At 40.8% G+C, this 14,799-nt stretch overlaps 1 protein-coding gene across 2 annotated transcripts in view; it reads left to right on the top strand.

The window, feature by feature from the left end:
- Positions 1-1,101: 1,101 nt before the first annotated feature.
- AGPAT5 (1-acylglycerol-3-phosphate O-acyltransferase 5) overlaps positions 1,102-14,799 on the top strand; it is a 56,381-nt gene continuing 42,683 nt past the window's right edge. The window contains exon 1 of one of the 2 annotated variants that reach the window (XM_065681516.1): positions 1,102-1,566. In XM_065681516.1, coding sequence (XP_065537588.1) covers positions 1,348-1,566 — 219 coding nt within the window. In that variant the 5' untranslated portion in view covers positions 1,102-1,347. The remainder of the gene's footprint in view (positions 1,567-14,799) is intronic. The other variant, XM_065681515.1, reaches the window with a different exon arrangement.

Below are 14,799 nucleotides of genomic sequence, written 5' to 3'. Positions count from 1 at the left end.
CCTACCATGACCCCTCTTTCCCACCCCACCCCACCCCTTTCTGGAGGGGGAAGGAAAGAAGACCATTTAGTCTTGTTAGGGACACAGAAGCTATGATGCATGTCAAATATCAGTTCTCACTGCAGAGCTCAGCACCCCCAAGGCGGTTTGACAAGAACATTGCCACAGTTCTTTAACCTAGTACCATTTCCCCAGTCTTGTTGCTGAACTATTTGGGATACAATTTTCAACGCACACTGAAAAACAGCTAGCACAAGGACAAAGCTTGCCCCCATTAAAGCCTGGCAAAGAAAACTGATCTTATCAGAAGGTACTGAGCATCCACTTCTTTTAAAACAATGAGATCTTCACAAGGTTCAGGGTAAAACTTCTTGTTTTAAAAAACAAGGGATAAATACTTCACTATGGGCTAGAGCTTAATAAGAAACTCCCTCTGGGAAGGTTATCACTGTTTTCCTCAAGACTTCTTGTATTTTCTTCAAAAGCAGGTGGTGCATCTGCCTGCTGCTGTCACCAGGGTACTGGGGGTCAGAAAGGGGAGGACAGCAGGTAGGCAGCTGCCTGCTTTTGGGAGAACCTGCGGCAGTCAAAACGCAAACTGGTGAGTATGAAACGCTGACAACTCCCTGGCCATCATCGTGGCTGTAGCTGGTGAAAGTGGAAAGCACAATTCTCTTAGTGCTCCACTCTGGAGTCATGGCACAAAAAGGACGCAGTGTGCGTGTGTATTTTCTTATAACCTATGCTAGGTTAAAATTAACGCTAATTACAGCTAAACAATTATAAGGCGGGCGCCTCATCTTGCATGGTGCCGAGCAGCCCTCCACCGCACCATGAGGGCACAACCCAGGGCCCCTCACACCAGAGGACTGCTGTAGCCATTCCTGCCGCGCCCGAGTGGGGAGCGAGAGGCACAGGGATACAGTCCCGGGCCTGCTCTGGAGAGTCCCCGTAGAGAGGCGTAGGGGCCTGCCGGCAGCAGACACCCCAAAGGCTGGTCACCCCTGGCGACAAGGCCCTACCACTCCGATGGCCGCGGAGGCGGAGCCAGCGCGCCTCCCGCGCACCCGTCCCGGAAGTGCCCCGCACCCGCCGAGCAGCTGCCTTCCTGCCGGCGCGGCTCCTCCTCCGGCCGGGTGCTATGGTGGCGGGGGCAGCGCTGGCGGAGTTGTGAGCCGGAGTCGGTGCCTGTTCTTGGGTCTCGCTGCCGCGGAGGCCGCCGCACTGCTCCGCTCGCCTGGCGCGGCTGGCCGGTGTGGCGGGCGATGCGTGCGGAGCGGCTGCGGGTCTGCCTGTGAGCGTGCTGCCCATGTGGGTGTCCCGGTGAGGCCGGGGGGCAGCGGGAAGATGCTGCTGTCGTTGGTGCTGCACACCTACTCCATGCGCTACGTCCTGCCCGCCGCCGTCATGATGGGCACGGCGCCCACCTACGTGCTGGCCTGGGGTGCCTGGCGCCTGCTTTCCACCGTGCTGCCCGCACGTTTCTACCGCGAGGTGGACGACCGCCTGTACACCATTTACCAGAGCATGGTGCTCTTCTTCTTCGAGAACTACACGGGCGTGCAGGTGAGTCGGGTGGGGAGGGCAGGGGGCCTGGCGTCCCTCCTGAGCCAGCAGCCGTCGGTAATGTGGGCCCTGGGCTGGCCTCCCGGCCGGCGCTTTACCTTTTCTCAGGCTCCTGGGGCAGGAGGGACGCAGCACGCCTCGGTCGGCCCGCTGCCGCCATGTGAGGTCTGAGGGCAGGCAGCGGCAGGTGCAGGCGATGGCCTTGCCCCTGAGCTCCGGGTTCGGCCGGGGCAGCCTTGTTTCGCAGCCGCTGTTGCTCCTCTGGTGATGCTTTTCACGGAGTGTTGGTGTTGTGTTCATTTTGCAGGTCGGGAAAACGGAAGAGATGCGACACCGGTCGTGCTCTGTCAGCACTTGAATGGCAGTCTCCTTTGCACACTTGAACACTGTGGCCTGTGTTGCACATCTGTAGTATTAAATTGGTAGCAGATAAGAGAACTGTAGTTAACTTTAATTGTACTTAATACACATACAAGTGGTTTAATAAATAGATCACTTAACCTCTAAATTATTACAGGTTCTCAGTTTTCATGCAGTTTACCTCTGTAAGTCTTTGGCCCCTAAATTTTGATAGCCATAGATAGTGATTATTCAGTATTCCATGTCCAAGGTTTCATGTTAGTGGGTTTGAATTGGAGGCCTTTCTTGCATGACCAGAGAGGTATCTGCATTCAAATAATAATATTTATGAAGCATCAAATATATGAAAGGTTACGTATTTGTCTGCAATTTGAAAAGTAAAAAACTTAATTCTGTGTCTGAGAAATAACCATGTAAATAACAGGTGCTTACTGTGTGTAAACTTGACTTTCAAAGTTGTCTGAATATACTGAAGTGTATTGAAGTTAGTGTCAGCTGTAGGTGTTTGTGAGTTAGAGGTTCTTACATGTTGACTGGCAGGTAACTGAGCAGGTACAATTAAGCCTGTCTTCATGCTTACAGCAAAAGCATTTGTCCACTGTCTTACAAATCATTTATTTCAACATCAGGCTACATCTTCCCAAATTTCCACTCTTTAGCTAAAGTTGTAGGCCTCACTTCATTTTGATTCTCATTGGAACCCCCAAAGCCTGCTAAGGATAGAACTGCACAGTTTGACATCAGGGTAAATAGAACAGGTACAAAACGGAAGTGAGATCTTCTGGTGAATTAGTATTGATTCAGCTCGTAACTCACGTAACTTTGCTCTTGCCTCTTGTCCAAACTAGTTAACTTGTGGTGCAATTTATGTATCTATAAAAAAAAAAAAAAGCAGTAGTTCACAGAATAAGTACTTACTGTTTTATCCACTTTCTTTTTTATGTAGCATCTTTAATGCAGATATCTTGATGTGTGACACACCTTGGTCATTAGCTGCTGAAAGTAGTATAGTAGTTTAATTCACCCCATTCCAAGAATGACAGCCAAAAATCAACTTATAAATTGTAACAGAAGAAATACTAAAATTTCCTACAAATAGCATGCGTAGAGTAGCAACCACTTTGAACTTTTGATAAGAACTTTTATTTAAAGAATGTGTGTGACAGAAGGATACAGAAAAGAAGATGCTAACCAAAAGAAAGCAGCCGTTATCTTTTGACATCTGTTTTCTTATATTGCATTGATAAAATGTCATCCACCCATACATGAAGAAAGAAAAGGGAGATGATACAGATTATCCCTTAGGACAATTTTAAAATAGAGATGCTTTGTCACAGTAAGCCACAGATGATGTTAAGAGGGATGGTGTATGCAAAGCTGAAATAGAGGGTAGCAGAAGCCAATAAGGAGAGCCCACAGAACCAATGTGGTGTATGTCTCAGGGTAAGTAAAATAGTAACTACAAGTTAGGAGTAGAGACTGAAATGTAAATAAAGCTTGGGAAAGTATGATACATATAGAGAGAGACAAGAGGTAGAATCCTTAAAATTCATGTATCATTTAACTGGAAGATATCCCTCATTAAAGGAGAAACAGTGTGGTTTTTCAGGCCTACTTTTGTGAATGCTGAACACATTAAACTTGAAACAGCCCAAAGTTAAGCATGTGCCTGGGTGTTGGGTATTGGGATGGTAACCTGAGAGCTACAGTGAACTGGCTGTTTTAAAGTGTGTAATTACATGCAGAAGTGTAGCATCATTAAACTTAATCCTAAAACCCAACTCAAGAATAGTAACTAGCGTGGCTTTATAAGGCATCTTTATTTAAGGCTTTACTAGCATTAAGGTATAATAGCCGTGGGAGGGAGGAATTCAGCATCTCTTTCAGGTCTATTAATTTATTCAATTGATTGCAGTATGTTGAGATATTTTTTATAGCTGGGTAAAAGAGAGGCCAGCAACATCAGCTGTCAGAATATGGGAACTTGTTGCTTAGTATCAGTTAAGTTATTAGGATTATACAGATGCTTAAGTGACTTGGCAAATGAAAGCCTTGTGGTATTTAGCACAGCCGCTGTCTTACCCTATATAAAAGCTATTTAACATTATGTACTGTTTAGTGTTCTTTGGTTTATTACATTTGTGGGTTTTCAATATGATAACACTCTAAGGCAGTTGTGAACATTTGAATTGTATGATCTCAACTGGGAATTTCAGCAAAATTATGTGAGTGGGGCTGTGAGAGAGTAAAGTTGGTTTGGATCATAAATGTAGACTTTTTTTGACAGAATGAAATACTACTGTATTTTGATATATGTATTTTTATTTATCTGCCACAAATTGATATTTCTGTGTACCATCTGCTGTTAGTCCATCAAATATCTAAATCTGTCTCTTCCTCGCAGCTGTATGCATAAATGTATTTTGCTTCGTTTTTTGTTCTCCTTGACTTGGATGTTTTTAGCCAAGTTTATTAAAGCAAAAGCTCTAGGTCTTGCTGGGAAGGCATTTTATCTTTATAGAAATCTTTTTCCAGTTGTAAAATGTGACTAAATGAGGTGATAACCTGATCTGCATGACAGAAAATCTTGAGAGACTAGTAATTCCCCTTCTCATAAATATTTGACTTGAAATCTGAAATAATTACAGAGCAACAGTTGCTGTGAACTCTTACTGAGTATGTTCTAGAGGGTGTCTTATGAAGTAACTGTAAAAGTTTCTTAATGTCTCCTACTGTAAATACTTTCCCTTTAAAATTTTTCATCAGGCCCGTTTGGTTCTACCAAAATGATTTGTTTTGAGCCAGGACGTGATCAGTTTAGGTTTTCCAATAATACTAGAATTCTGTTAATGAATTGCCAAAAATAACCCTTTTGCTGACTGTCATGGAAGAGTTGGCTTAGAAAAATGAAGAATCAGTACACAGAGTACAAAAATCAATCCAGGATATACCAGTCCTATAAGTGAGGTAAACTGGACAAAGCCATTATGTTTATAATGTGAAATCCTCTAACGCTGGGTAAATTTGTAAGTGCAATTGCAGTTTAGCAGGTATACATAAATTTTACTAAGGAGATATAAATTTAATTCATTGCTTTTCAACAATCTCTGGGATTATAAATTCATAGTAATGAAAATCCGTAGATGTAGGCTGTTGGAGAGTGTCATAGAGAGAGCAGCCATGCTTTGGTCCTTTGTTGCTTATGATTCAGTTGTGTGGCTTCCTACCTGTCCTGCTGTAAGCTGCAGAAGCACTACAGTACTGTTTTCTAGGAAGGAATATATGAGGTGCTTGAATTCTGGTAAGTAGAAAGTCTTAGAGAGCAAAGAATATTAGTTTTATCAGCAGTGAGCCAGCACAGTCACTAACACAAACAGGTGCAATTCAAGCACTTGTATTTGCTAGTGCTAATAGTTGTTCTGGCCAGAACTTTCTAAATCATCAAGTAGCCTGTGAACTGTTGGTTGTGTTACTGCTTTTATTTTCACTGTGTTAGGGAAGTCTGTTTTCTTACATATATGCAGAAAAAGGACAGTTGCATGTGAAAACCAGAATGGCTGCAAATATGACTGTGATTAGGACATTTGAAGGGCTGTAAGGACTAGTAATTCAATATGATGAATGCTCTCGTCTCTTTGTGACCCTTAGCTTCTTACCCCAGTTGCTGTCAGGGTGATGAAATTAATGCCTGCTGTGTTTGTGCACATGATTCAGATGAAATGAGGACAAAATGTTCTTCAATTGTTTTTTGTTGTAATTGTGTTTGATATTTTGTATTGAGTGGCATTGAAAAAATAATAAATCATCACTTGGACTGCTTCCTAAAGGATCACATTCCATCTCAAAGGTTTTTACAATTGATTAAAATCCATGACTGAATTCATGTGCATGGATTTTGTTCAGTGCTTTTATCAGCTCTTCGCTATCTCTACTTTCTGCTGAATAAGAGTTTTTGAAAGTGGTAATTTCATTAAAGACATTGTGAAATTCTGGTTTTCATTGTTGTTACAGGACTCTGGAAGGGCTGTGTCAGTCGTAAGCTACCTTAGTGTTATTTAGCAGAGCTGTAATACTTCTAGAAATACAAGAGATCCCCATTGAACAGTAAGACAAGGGGGAATGGCTTTAAACTACAGGAGAGTAGATTTGCATTAGGTATTAGAAGTTCTCCGCTGTGAGTGTGGTGAAGCACTGGAACAGGTTGCCCAGAGAAGTTGTGGATGCCACATCCTTGACAGTGTTCAAGGCCAGGCTGGATGGAGCTTTGAGCAGCCTGGTCTGGTGGAAGGTGTCCCTGGCATGGCAGCGGGGGGTGGAACCAGATGATCTTAAGGTCTCTTTTAATGCAAACTGTTATGTGAATGCAGCATGCTTTCTGGATTGGTATTGAAGCTTGGACTAGATGTGTCTCAACAAGACTGAAAACTATTATTGCAAATTAAAACTTTGCAGAGACACTGTGCTGCTGACAGTGCCTTCCAGTGGAGTAGAGCCTGTGTTGGCTCCCTAGGAATTCTGTGAGGAGAGTTTGGTGTCTGAGTTTGGGATGGTTGCTTTGTCTTTCAGCTGTTGGCTAGTTTGCATTGGAAGTGATGGTTACAAGGTGTGTGCCCAGGACAGCAGCCAGGCACTGTTGAGGTTATCTTTACTTCCTGCTTTCCTTTTTGAAGCTGTCCAGCCATCCCTCAGGTAATTCACAAAGGCCCAAAGTGGAGGTGGGTAGCCAAAGAGGCAGGGCAAGTCTAATAGCCAAGCTGAAGCGTACTTAAATCAGGAAGTGCTTCTGATTGCTGTTGGTGAAGTGGGTTGTCATCTTTTAGGAGCCTGGTTCTTTCCTCTTCGCAGCGAGGGAGGCATCATAACCAGGCTTCATCAAGGCAAGGTGAAGATCTGTCTTTTAACTGCTCTCTGTCAGTAGGTGTGTGTGACAGGGTGACTCCCCTTGAGATGAGGAGTTTTTCCAGGGCAGATGCCATAAGCAGGACATCAGATGGAGATGTCACTTTTCATGCTTCTCCAGTTGTGTTCAGAAACAAATTGCTGGCAATTGCATTTTGGAATGAGCCTGGTTTTATGAACCTGTGCTTGGGTTCCCTGAGCTTTCCTCCCAGTCTGGCAACTTAGGAGTGGGAGAGTACTGGGACAGTATGGGAGCTAAGTGGGAAGGCACTGAGCCGCAGGCAATGCATACCTCCAAGCTCTGGTGGTAGCTGAGCCGCCTCCGAGGGCTTGTGCTTTCCTTGTTCATTCCACATAACTTGCAGCAGCAATTCTTGTTAGCCCCTACTCAGGTTGCTGCTTTGCGCAACTATGTTAACTCTTGTGAGCTGTGTTGAGAGGTTAATCAAAACTTGTCATTTATTTATGATGGTAGAAATAGTGAAACAAAGGTTTTGGGAAGTGATAGATTTGGGGATCGGTGCATTGCAAAGATTAAAAAAGAATGTAGTGAAGTGAATCACTTCTGTGTGGTAAACTTCTGAAAGAAGCCAAGTGAAATCTTCTGTGATACTGGCTTCGGGAAGATGGTTTACCCTGGCTCATCTTATTAGGGATTTCAATGCACAGCTGTCTGCAGGCGTATACATCTTTTATAGTATACATGAAAGTCCTGTGTGTTAGTGTAGCAGAAATTGTGATACCTGCTAAGCCTGAGGGATGCAGCTTTCAAATTGAGCTGGATGCCTAATTTTAGACTCTTGCTTTCAACTGTGGTGTGAAGCAGAAAAAATAGATATATTAGGTATGTAAGCTTTGCGCTCTTTTTACATATTGCAAAAGATATATTTGCATATATCTTAATTTTTCTGTCTGCCTTTGGCTATCATTCTGAAGGTGAAAATGAAATCCTACATGACTGGTTCATCAGGATATCAGCTAGAGTTCTGCTGTGCTGCAGATTTGGCTCTGGGGCAGTCTGGAAAGAATTTAATATAGGGAGATTCCATATGCAGTGCTGGTCCTGATCATCCCCCCCCTCCTTCCTGATATGTGAAAAATAACATCAGTACATTAAAACTGAGGTCTGTTAGCATTTTTAGAAACACGTTTCAGTTACTTGAACCAAAACTGCTGTCGGGGTTCCTAAATTAGAATCTTCATTTGGAGATTTGCCTTGCATGTTTTCTTATTGGCAAGTCACAATTGAATCTAAATTTTGTATCAGCCTTATTTATGAAAATCGTAAAAAGTCAAGTATTTTTCAAGTTAGGAAAATCTAAGAAGTCAAAGGGGAAGTTTGAATGCACTTACAAATTCTGGTTCCAAGTATTTGGCCAGTAAATTTTGCAGGTTTGATTTTTAAATTTTCTGGTTAAATGTGTTTTAATTTGAATACCTTAACATTTTTAGTAATATAAGTTATGTTGATTTTTCACAATTTGTTGTGTTTTAAAAATACAAATGTTACTGCATTTTATTTTTTTTTTCTTTTAAACACACATGATTTTTATATGCTTTTCTCTTTCAGCATTTAACTGTGTTTTGGTAGATAGTGGGCCATGGAGTTTTACAGTGCTCTTCAATGCCCTTCTGCTTATGTAATAGATCCAGATACTTTATGTAAGGATGATTAATTGAGAAGTTTTTTCTCCTGGTACTTCACCATCAGACACTGTTCTTGCTAAGAGAAGATTCTATTCATAGTTAAACATTTGACTCCAATTATTGCAAACTATTTACCTCAGGCTTAAAGGGTGCTCTTTTTTTCTTAGTTGTGTTAGATAAAGTAGGCTCGGATATCAGGGATTTTGACATTATAATTAAGAGGAAGTGTATCTTCTTTGGGAAAAAATATTCTTTAATCTTTGTTCTGTCAATTTGAATTTATGCTATGAAGAGATTTGGGATAAAAACCGGGGGAAATTAATTTCTTTTGTTAATTTCATTTCTGTCACGTATTACTTGTCATCTTTGCTGTTATAGCTAGCTCCTCAGTGTGGGACCAGGAAATCAGAGTTTCTTCTAGTTTGATTTTTAAATGTAAAATTAGCTACCCGTGATTTGGTTGAATTTGTATTTGAGCACGTAACTAAATGTGAAGAAAAATAATTGTAGTATATGACTTTGAACTGTGGTAGTTGCAGTAATTTTTCCTCTGGAACTTAAGGATTTACTTGGGTTATCCCGTCCCATTTTCTAGGGCTATGTGGGAATCTGAGGGCACCTGTGTTTCTTTTTGTGTAAGCAAACACAGAGCACAGTTCTGAGCAAGAGGCAGGTGAACTAGTTTATTCACATACTGTGGTGGTGTGCAGATATTAAGAGTTTAACTGGCTATTTTTTGAGGCTGATTCAAGTTTACTGTGTTCAGGTCTGGAGCCAGATCAGTTGCTGCTAGGTCAGATACCTCCCTGCATGTTCTATTTTGCTGCGCAGTGATTCCTTTGCCTCACCTTGAAAGTCTGTAGTGCCTAAATTCTAAGTACTTACCAAAAATGCTGTGTGAAGGAGCTTTCAAAAATCTTTTTCCACAATCACAAGCAAAGGATGTAGACTTTTGTTAGTTATCCCTTTTCCTGTGTGTGTCAACTCATTGATAACTTCACACCTGTTCTGTCTTTACTCTTTTGTACACATTTGTATGAGTATTACAAATAAGAACACAATCAACTCCTTGGAGTCCTTAGCATTTAGAAGCAAAATTCCTATCAAAAAGAGCTCTAGCTAGAGGAACACTGCAAACTGCCATGAAGTTTCCTGCTTCTGGCTGTTGTGAGGTGCATGAAGGGTAAAATTTCCAGAACATGCTTAATGTAGCAAGGCACTGTAGCTGCTATTTTTGGGGGGATGGATGACATGGGATGGGACATGGACATTATGTATTTTCCACTACAGAAGAGTAATAAAGTAAACAATAGCTACATTAAATTTGGGTCGCCTTTTCCTTTCTTTTAAGGAAATTACAAAAATATGCGGGAAGATAATCTACAAGAGGTGCCAAAGGCTTATAAGGGACACTGTTTCTCTCCTAATCAAACAGGTGGAATACTTCCTTCCACTGTTGTGCTGGAAGGCATGTTCAGGTTTTGCATATGATCAAGATGCCAGATGTTCAGAAAAACCCTCTTGTTGAAATCTTGTCTTACAAATAATTTACTTGTACATGTGCTACATATATTTGAAATATGTGCAGCACTTGTGGGGAAAAAGTAATGGTGATTTATGATTAAAAATTTTTAGATGCTCTGACTTTCCTGGATTGTAAATGTGGGCTACTGATTGTAAGTGTGGGCTACTGTACGGTCCCTGCCATAGGACTGCACTGCACAAAAACAAGTGCAGAAAGACCCAGTAAATTATTTAGGCACTGAAAATAGGATTTATTGAGGATTTAGATGCCAAAATCTTAAAATTATGTTCATGGTAAGTCCTGCTTTTTTCTGTCACCAAGATTTGAAACAGTTTATTTATACAGATGTCTTTTTTTAAGGTTCCTCAGATAGTTGAGGAGTCTAGATAGGAGCGAATTGTTTGTACTTTAAGGAAAGTTCCCAACCGCGTATAGCCTTGATGAGGATCTAGAAGCAAAGCTCCTGAATCTACAAGGTGCTATTAAATGATAATTAACATATGGTGGCAGGACTGTGACCTCAAAAACAGGCCTTCCTGCAGTGAATATTAATTTATTATAAAACTCTAGAAAATTAGGCAATGATTTCTAATAGCCTAAATCTTTACAAGTCGTTTTTATGCTCAAATACAAAAAGTTGTCAAATATGCAAAGAATAAGAGACCAAAGATATACTCTTACTGACATACGCAGGAGAAATTGTGTTATAAATATTAATATATGTTTTCATTAGCTCACAAGGTAACTGCATTAGCTTCAAGATTTTATTGATTCTGATTCTTCAAGAAGATTTCCCTTTAATACAAAGGTCAATTACCTTTAATTCAACTGAGCAGCTGTAAAATCTTTACAGTCAGCATCAGAACTAGACTGCTATACATGTAGCTAGTGCTGTTGAGCGAATTGTGACTACTTATGTTCGTAACAGTTTGCCAATTTAGACCATAAGACTAAAAGCTAATATGAAAGCAAAAATATACAGGCTTCATATTTAACATCACATGGTATGATTCAGTCCTGCATAATGCATGCAGGTTGCTAATGCAGTCTTATTACATAAAAGAAATAAAATTGCAGTAACTGTAGTTTTTTGTTATCTGCTTTCTTGTTCAATCAAAAAAATTATTACATATAGGAATCTTCTTAATATTCTCCAGAGGTCAGTCTCTTGGCAATGATTTTCTTCACTGAACCCTAGTAAAATACATAACTACAGAATATTTGAGTAAACTCTCTGCTTCAATAAAATTGTTTGCATTGTGATTTTATGGTTTGCTGAGCCTGAGCAGCAGACTTCAGACTTGCTCAGTTATGTATTGAGCAGACAGTCTCTTTAACTAAAGAGGAAATGAAGTGTAGCAATGACATGACCATTATTTTAAAAATTGTATATGATATAAAGGTGTTTTTAGAAAAACTATGCTTAAAGGTAAACTTTTTTCTTTAGATCTAGAGAAAAAACAACATGAAAGTCCTTTTTCCATCTGCCCCATTCATATTCTTTATGCTATAGGCAAGTGAAACCCTTATCTGTTAAATGCAAATAAAAGTGCTTCTCTATCTTCTAGGAAGAAAAATAAACATTTGAAATTCTTGCAGTAGGACATCTGAGAACCTGATAAATTTGTCAGCACAAATTCCCTATTTGTATCCTGTCTTGAGCCTGCTTCTTGTCAAACCGGGTAAATAGATTCTGTGATCTGAGGTACTTTCTCTAGAAGTTCAAAGGACCGGTTGTGTAATCAGGCAGGTTTTTAGACTAAGAGTTTAAACATCTTCAGATAAGATGTCTACAGCAGTGCTGCAGAAGTCAGCTTACACAGGGTTACCCATTGACTTCAGAAGCCATATCTAGCAGTTACTTTTGGTGGTTTGTTGATGCAAGCTTCACCCTTCGTGACAAAATTATAACTAGACTTTTAACAAACAGCTAAGGAATACATCCTAGGGTACTATTTATTTTAATACGTACTCATGTTATAATAGTGCCCAGCTCTTATCCCAAAGAAAATACATTTCCAGTTATGAAATTAGTCAGGAAGAAATAGTGAAATGGACACAAGTCCATATTGTGATATAGCACAGCTAAGTATATGAAGTTCGTATGGCTGGTTTTAAATGAAGTGTTGATGACTTGAACGTTCTGTTTCTCTTATTGTCCTCCGGGAGAGGGAGGGAATATTTTGCTATTATCCAACTGCTTTAACCTTCTTTCCAGTTGCTATTGCTTGTGTTTGAAGCTGATGTGTTGGGTTTTTTTTCTGATCAGAATGCTCCACCTTTTCTGTGGAGACACACCACTGTGTTTCAGTGCACATCAGTTTTGTTGAAGTAACAGCAAAGAAGGGAGCATCATTCTGCAATTCACACCTAGGTTCTTTGAACAGAGGAAGGGGGAGGGTTAAGTCTGAGGAACCAAGAGTGAGTATGCTGGTAGGCATCTGATGTGGTGTAAGGTGAGTTTTTATCATCAGTAACGAGCCGTGTTGCTTTACTGCCGCTGAAACAGAAGTGCCAGAACTGCTTGCTTGTCAGCTCCTGAACCTTTCCTGTTATCAGCAGCGTCCAATTATCGTATTAAGATAATCTCTTTCCTAGGAGTTTGATGTGGTCGCCAGTTGACCTGCAAGCAGGTTTTTGATAGTGTGGTTACTTTTACTCATCATGGCCCTGTTTACTGAGCTGATGTGGCTAGAATGTGATTAAGTGATTAATTTTCTTTGGTATGTACAAATTTCAGAAGCAAGACACAAAAGTCTAAATTGGGACTGTACACCTTGTTGCATTGAAAACCTATGCAAAATATGAGTTATTCAGATGTGCCTGCATAGCAGCAGGACTGTTTTACATTGCTAAGTGATCTACCATGTTACCACAGCCACAGCTGAATATGTTGCACTGGAAGAAAACATGATGCTGGTAGGGAAGCTGAAACTGGTGTCACCACATCGCCCAGGAGCTCTCATTTGCATGCCTAGAGCAGCCTATCACTGAATTAGTAATTTCTCCCATCAGGAGAATTTGTTGTAACCTCCTGCGAGTGAATCAGAGCTTCTTCTGGTCACGACAGTCTGAGGTGTGTCTTGTGCCTGTTGGACATGTGAGCAGCTTAGTGTATGTCATCCAAGGAAGCTGGGTATCAGTCTTCCCACAGAAATGAGTCTAATAGCATCCAGTTTCCTTTATTTGAGACCTCACTGAATTGAGTTTGACACACACCTATGTAAACAGATGTGAAAGACCCCATATTAACAGTAACTGTATTACCTGTTCTTGTGAACTGGGCTGTGAAGCAGCCAAAACTTGGCTAAAAGCACACATTTTAATGTACTGTAACCAAGTAATGTCTGCAGTGTTAGGCTGTAAGTCTTATTTTGATTTTTTTTTCACCCTCAGGTTTCTGCCTAATTTGGCTTGCTGCGTTGCCTTTCCTTTTACCTTGTGTTCCTTGCTTGACTTCATTGTGCGTTATTTTTAATAAAGCAGCACCTATTCAGCTGAATAGGATAGTCACATGCTTCATTGTGGTAGACAGGACACCTTCTCAGTGTTTCAAGCCAATATATAGGATACTCTGGCATTAATGGAATTGTGCATAAAATATCTGAAACACTAGGTACCTTAACTTCTGAAACTGAAAATCGCCTCATAAGCATGTGTTCCACCACTTCCTAGCTGCTTGCTAGTGAATGCCCTTGCAGAGGGGAAGACCATCCCTTGTGGTGCTCTGCATTCCCTCTTTGCTCCCCTCTTGAGGAGGAATCTGGTAGCTACTTTGTTCTCTTCAGGTTCCTTCAAAAGGAGTGTGCACACAATCTGTCATTGTGGGTATTCGTTTCTGCATTGCTGTCCCTGGTAAATCACTCAAGTTCTTGCTTTTACTGTGGTGCCCAGATCTATTCTGCAGCCACAGAAAGATGCCAGAGACTGTGCAGTCTCTGCAGCAGGGAATTCTGCAAAGTTAGCTACAAAAAACAGTAAGGAGTCAGAGGTTTTCTGGAGACCATGAAGACTGTATCATTTCCTTCTGCAGCTGTAATTTACATTAGGTACTGTAGTTCACCTAGAAGCATCAGATTGCCAGAAATTGAAGGCTTGCCCTGAGGGGACTCTTCACTGCTTATTCACAAGCTGGTGAATTCTTCAGGCATCATCTCAAATGAAAAAGGGCAGTTTCTGCAGGATTCAAAGCTTTTAGCTGTTAGCCCTCTGTTGTAAGGTCTACTAACTTTTCGGGAAATGCAGTAAGAAGTGAAAATACTTACTTCGTTGTTAGAGGAGAGCTGTGTGGCTGTTCACAGCGTAGGTGTCCTGTGTGAAATCTGAAGAAGAGATTCTAGAGAGAATGCAGGTTGGAAGTTGTCATTCTTACCTGCTTGTAGTAACAGTTGTATTGTAAGTTTGTACCTCTTAGTTCCTAGCTGTCAATGTCTATTAGATAAGTTGCTGGCTTTTGATAAGCTGTGTAAGCCTTTTCTCCACATCAGCGCAGTGGGCAGTGCTGAAGTGAATGATGCTGCAGAGAAAGCTGTTGCATCCCCTTTGGCCAAGGCATCTGAGCAAACAGTTTCCAGATTTTCCCACTCCTTCCTTTGCTTTGAAATAAAATTTTCAGTGTTTTGTGTTTAAGAGAACTAATTACAAATATGAAAAGAGATTTTTTGGTTTTTTTTTTTTTTTTTTATTTTGATTCATTACATGTAAACACGTGTAACTGTTCTGGTAAGACATAATGTTGTATATATAAGTTATTTACAGTAACAATGAGCGGATGTTCCTCTGGAATTAAAAAGTGAACTAGC

Source organism: Lathamus discolor, chromosome 5 (assembly GCF_037157495.1).
Source record: "Lathamus discolor isolate bLatDis1 chromosome 5, bLatDis1.hap1, whole genome shotgun sequence".
Taxonomy (NCBI): Eukaryota; Metazoa; Chordata; class Aves; order Psittaciformes; family Psittacidae; genus Lathamus; species Lathamus discolor.
The sequence above is the reverse complement of the archived record's forward strand: the minus strand, read 5'-3'. Positions and strand labels throughout refer to the sequence as shown.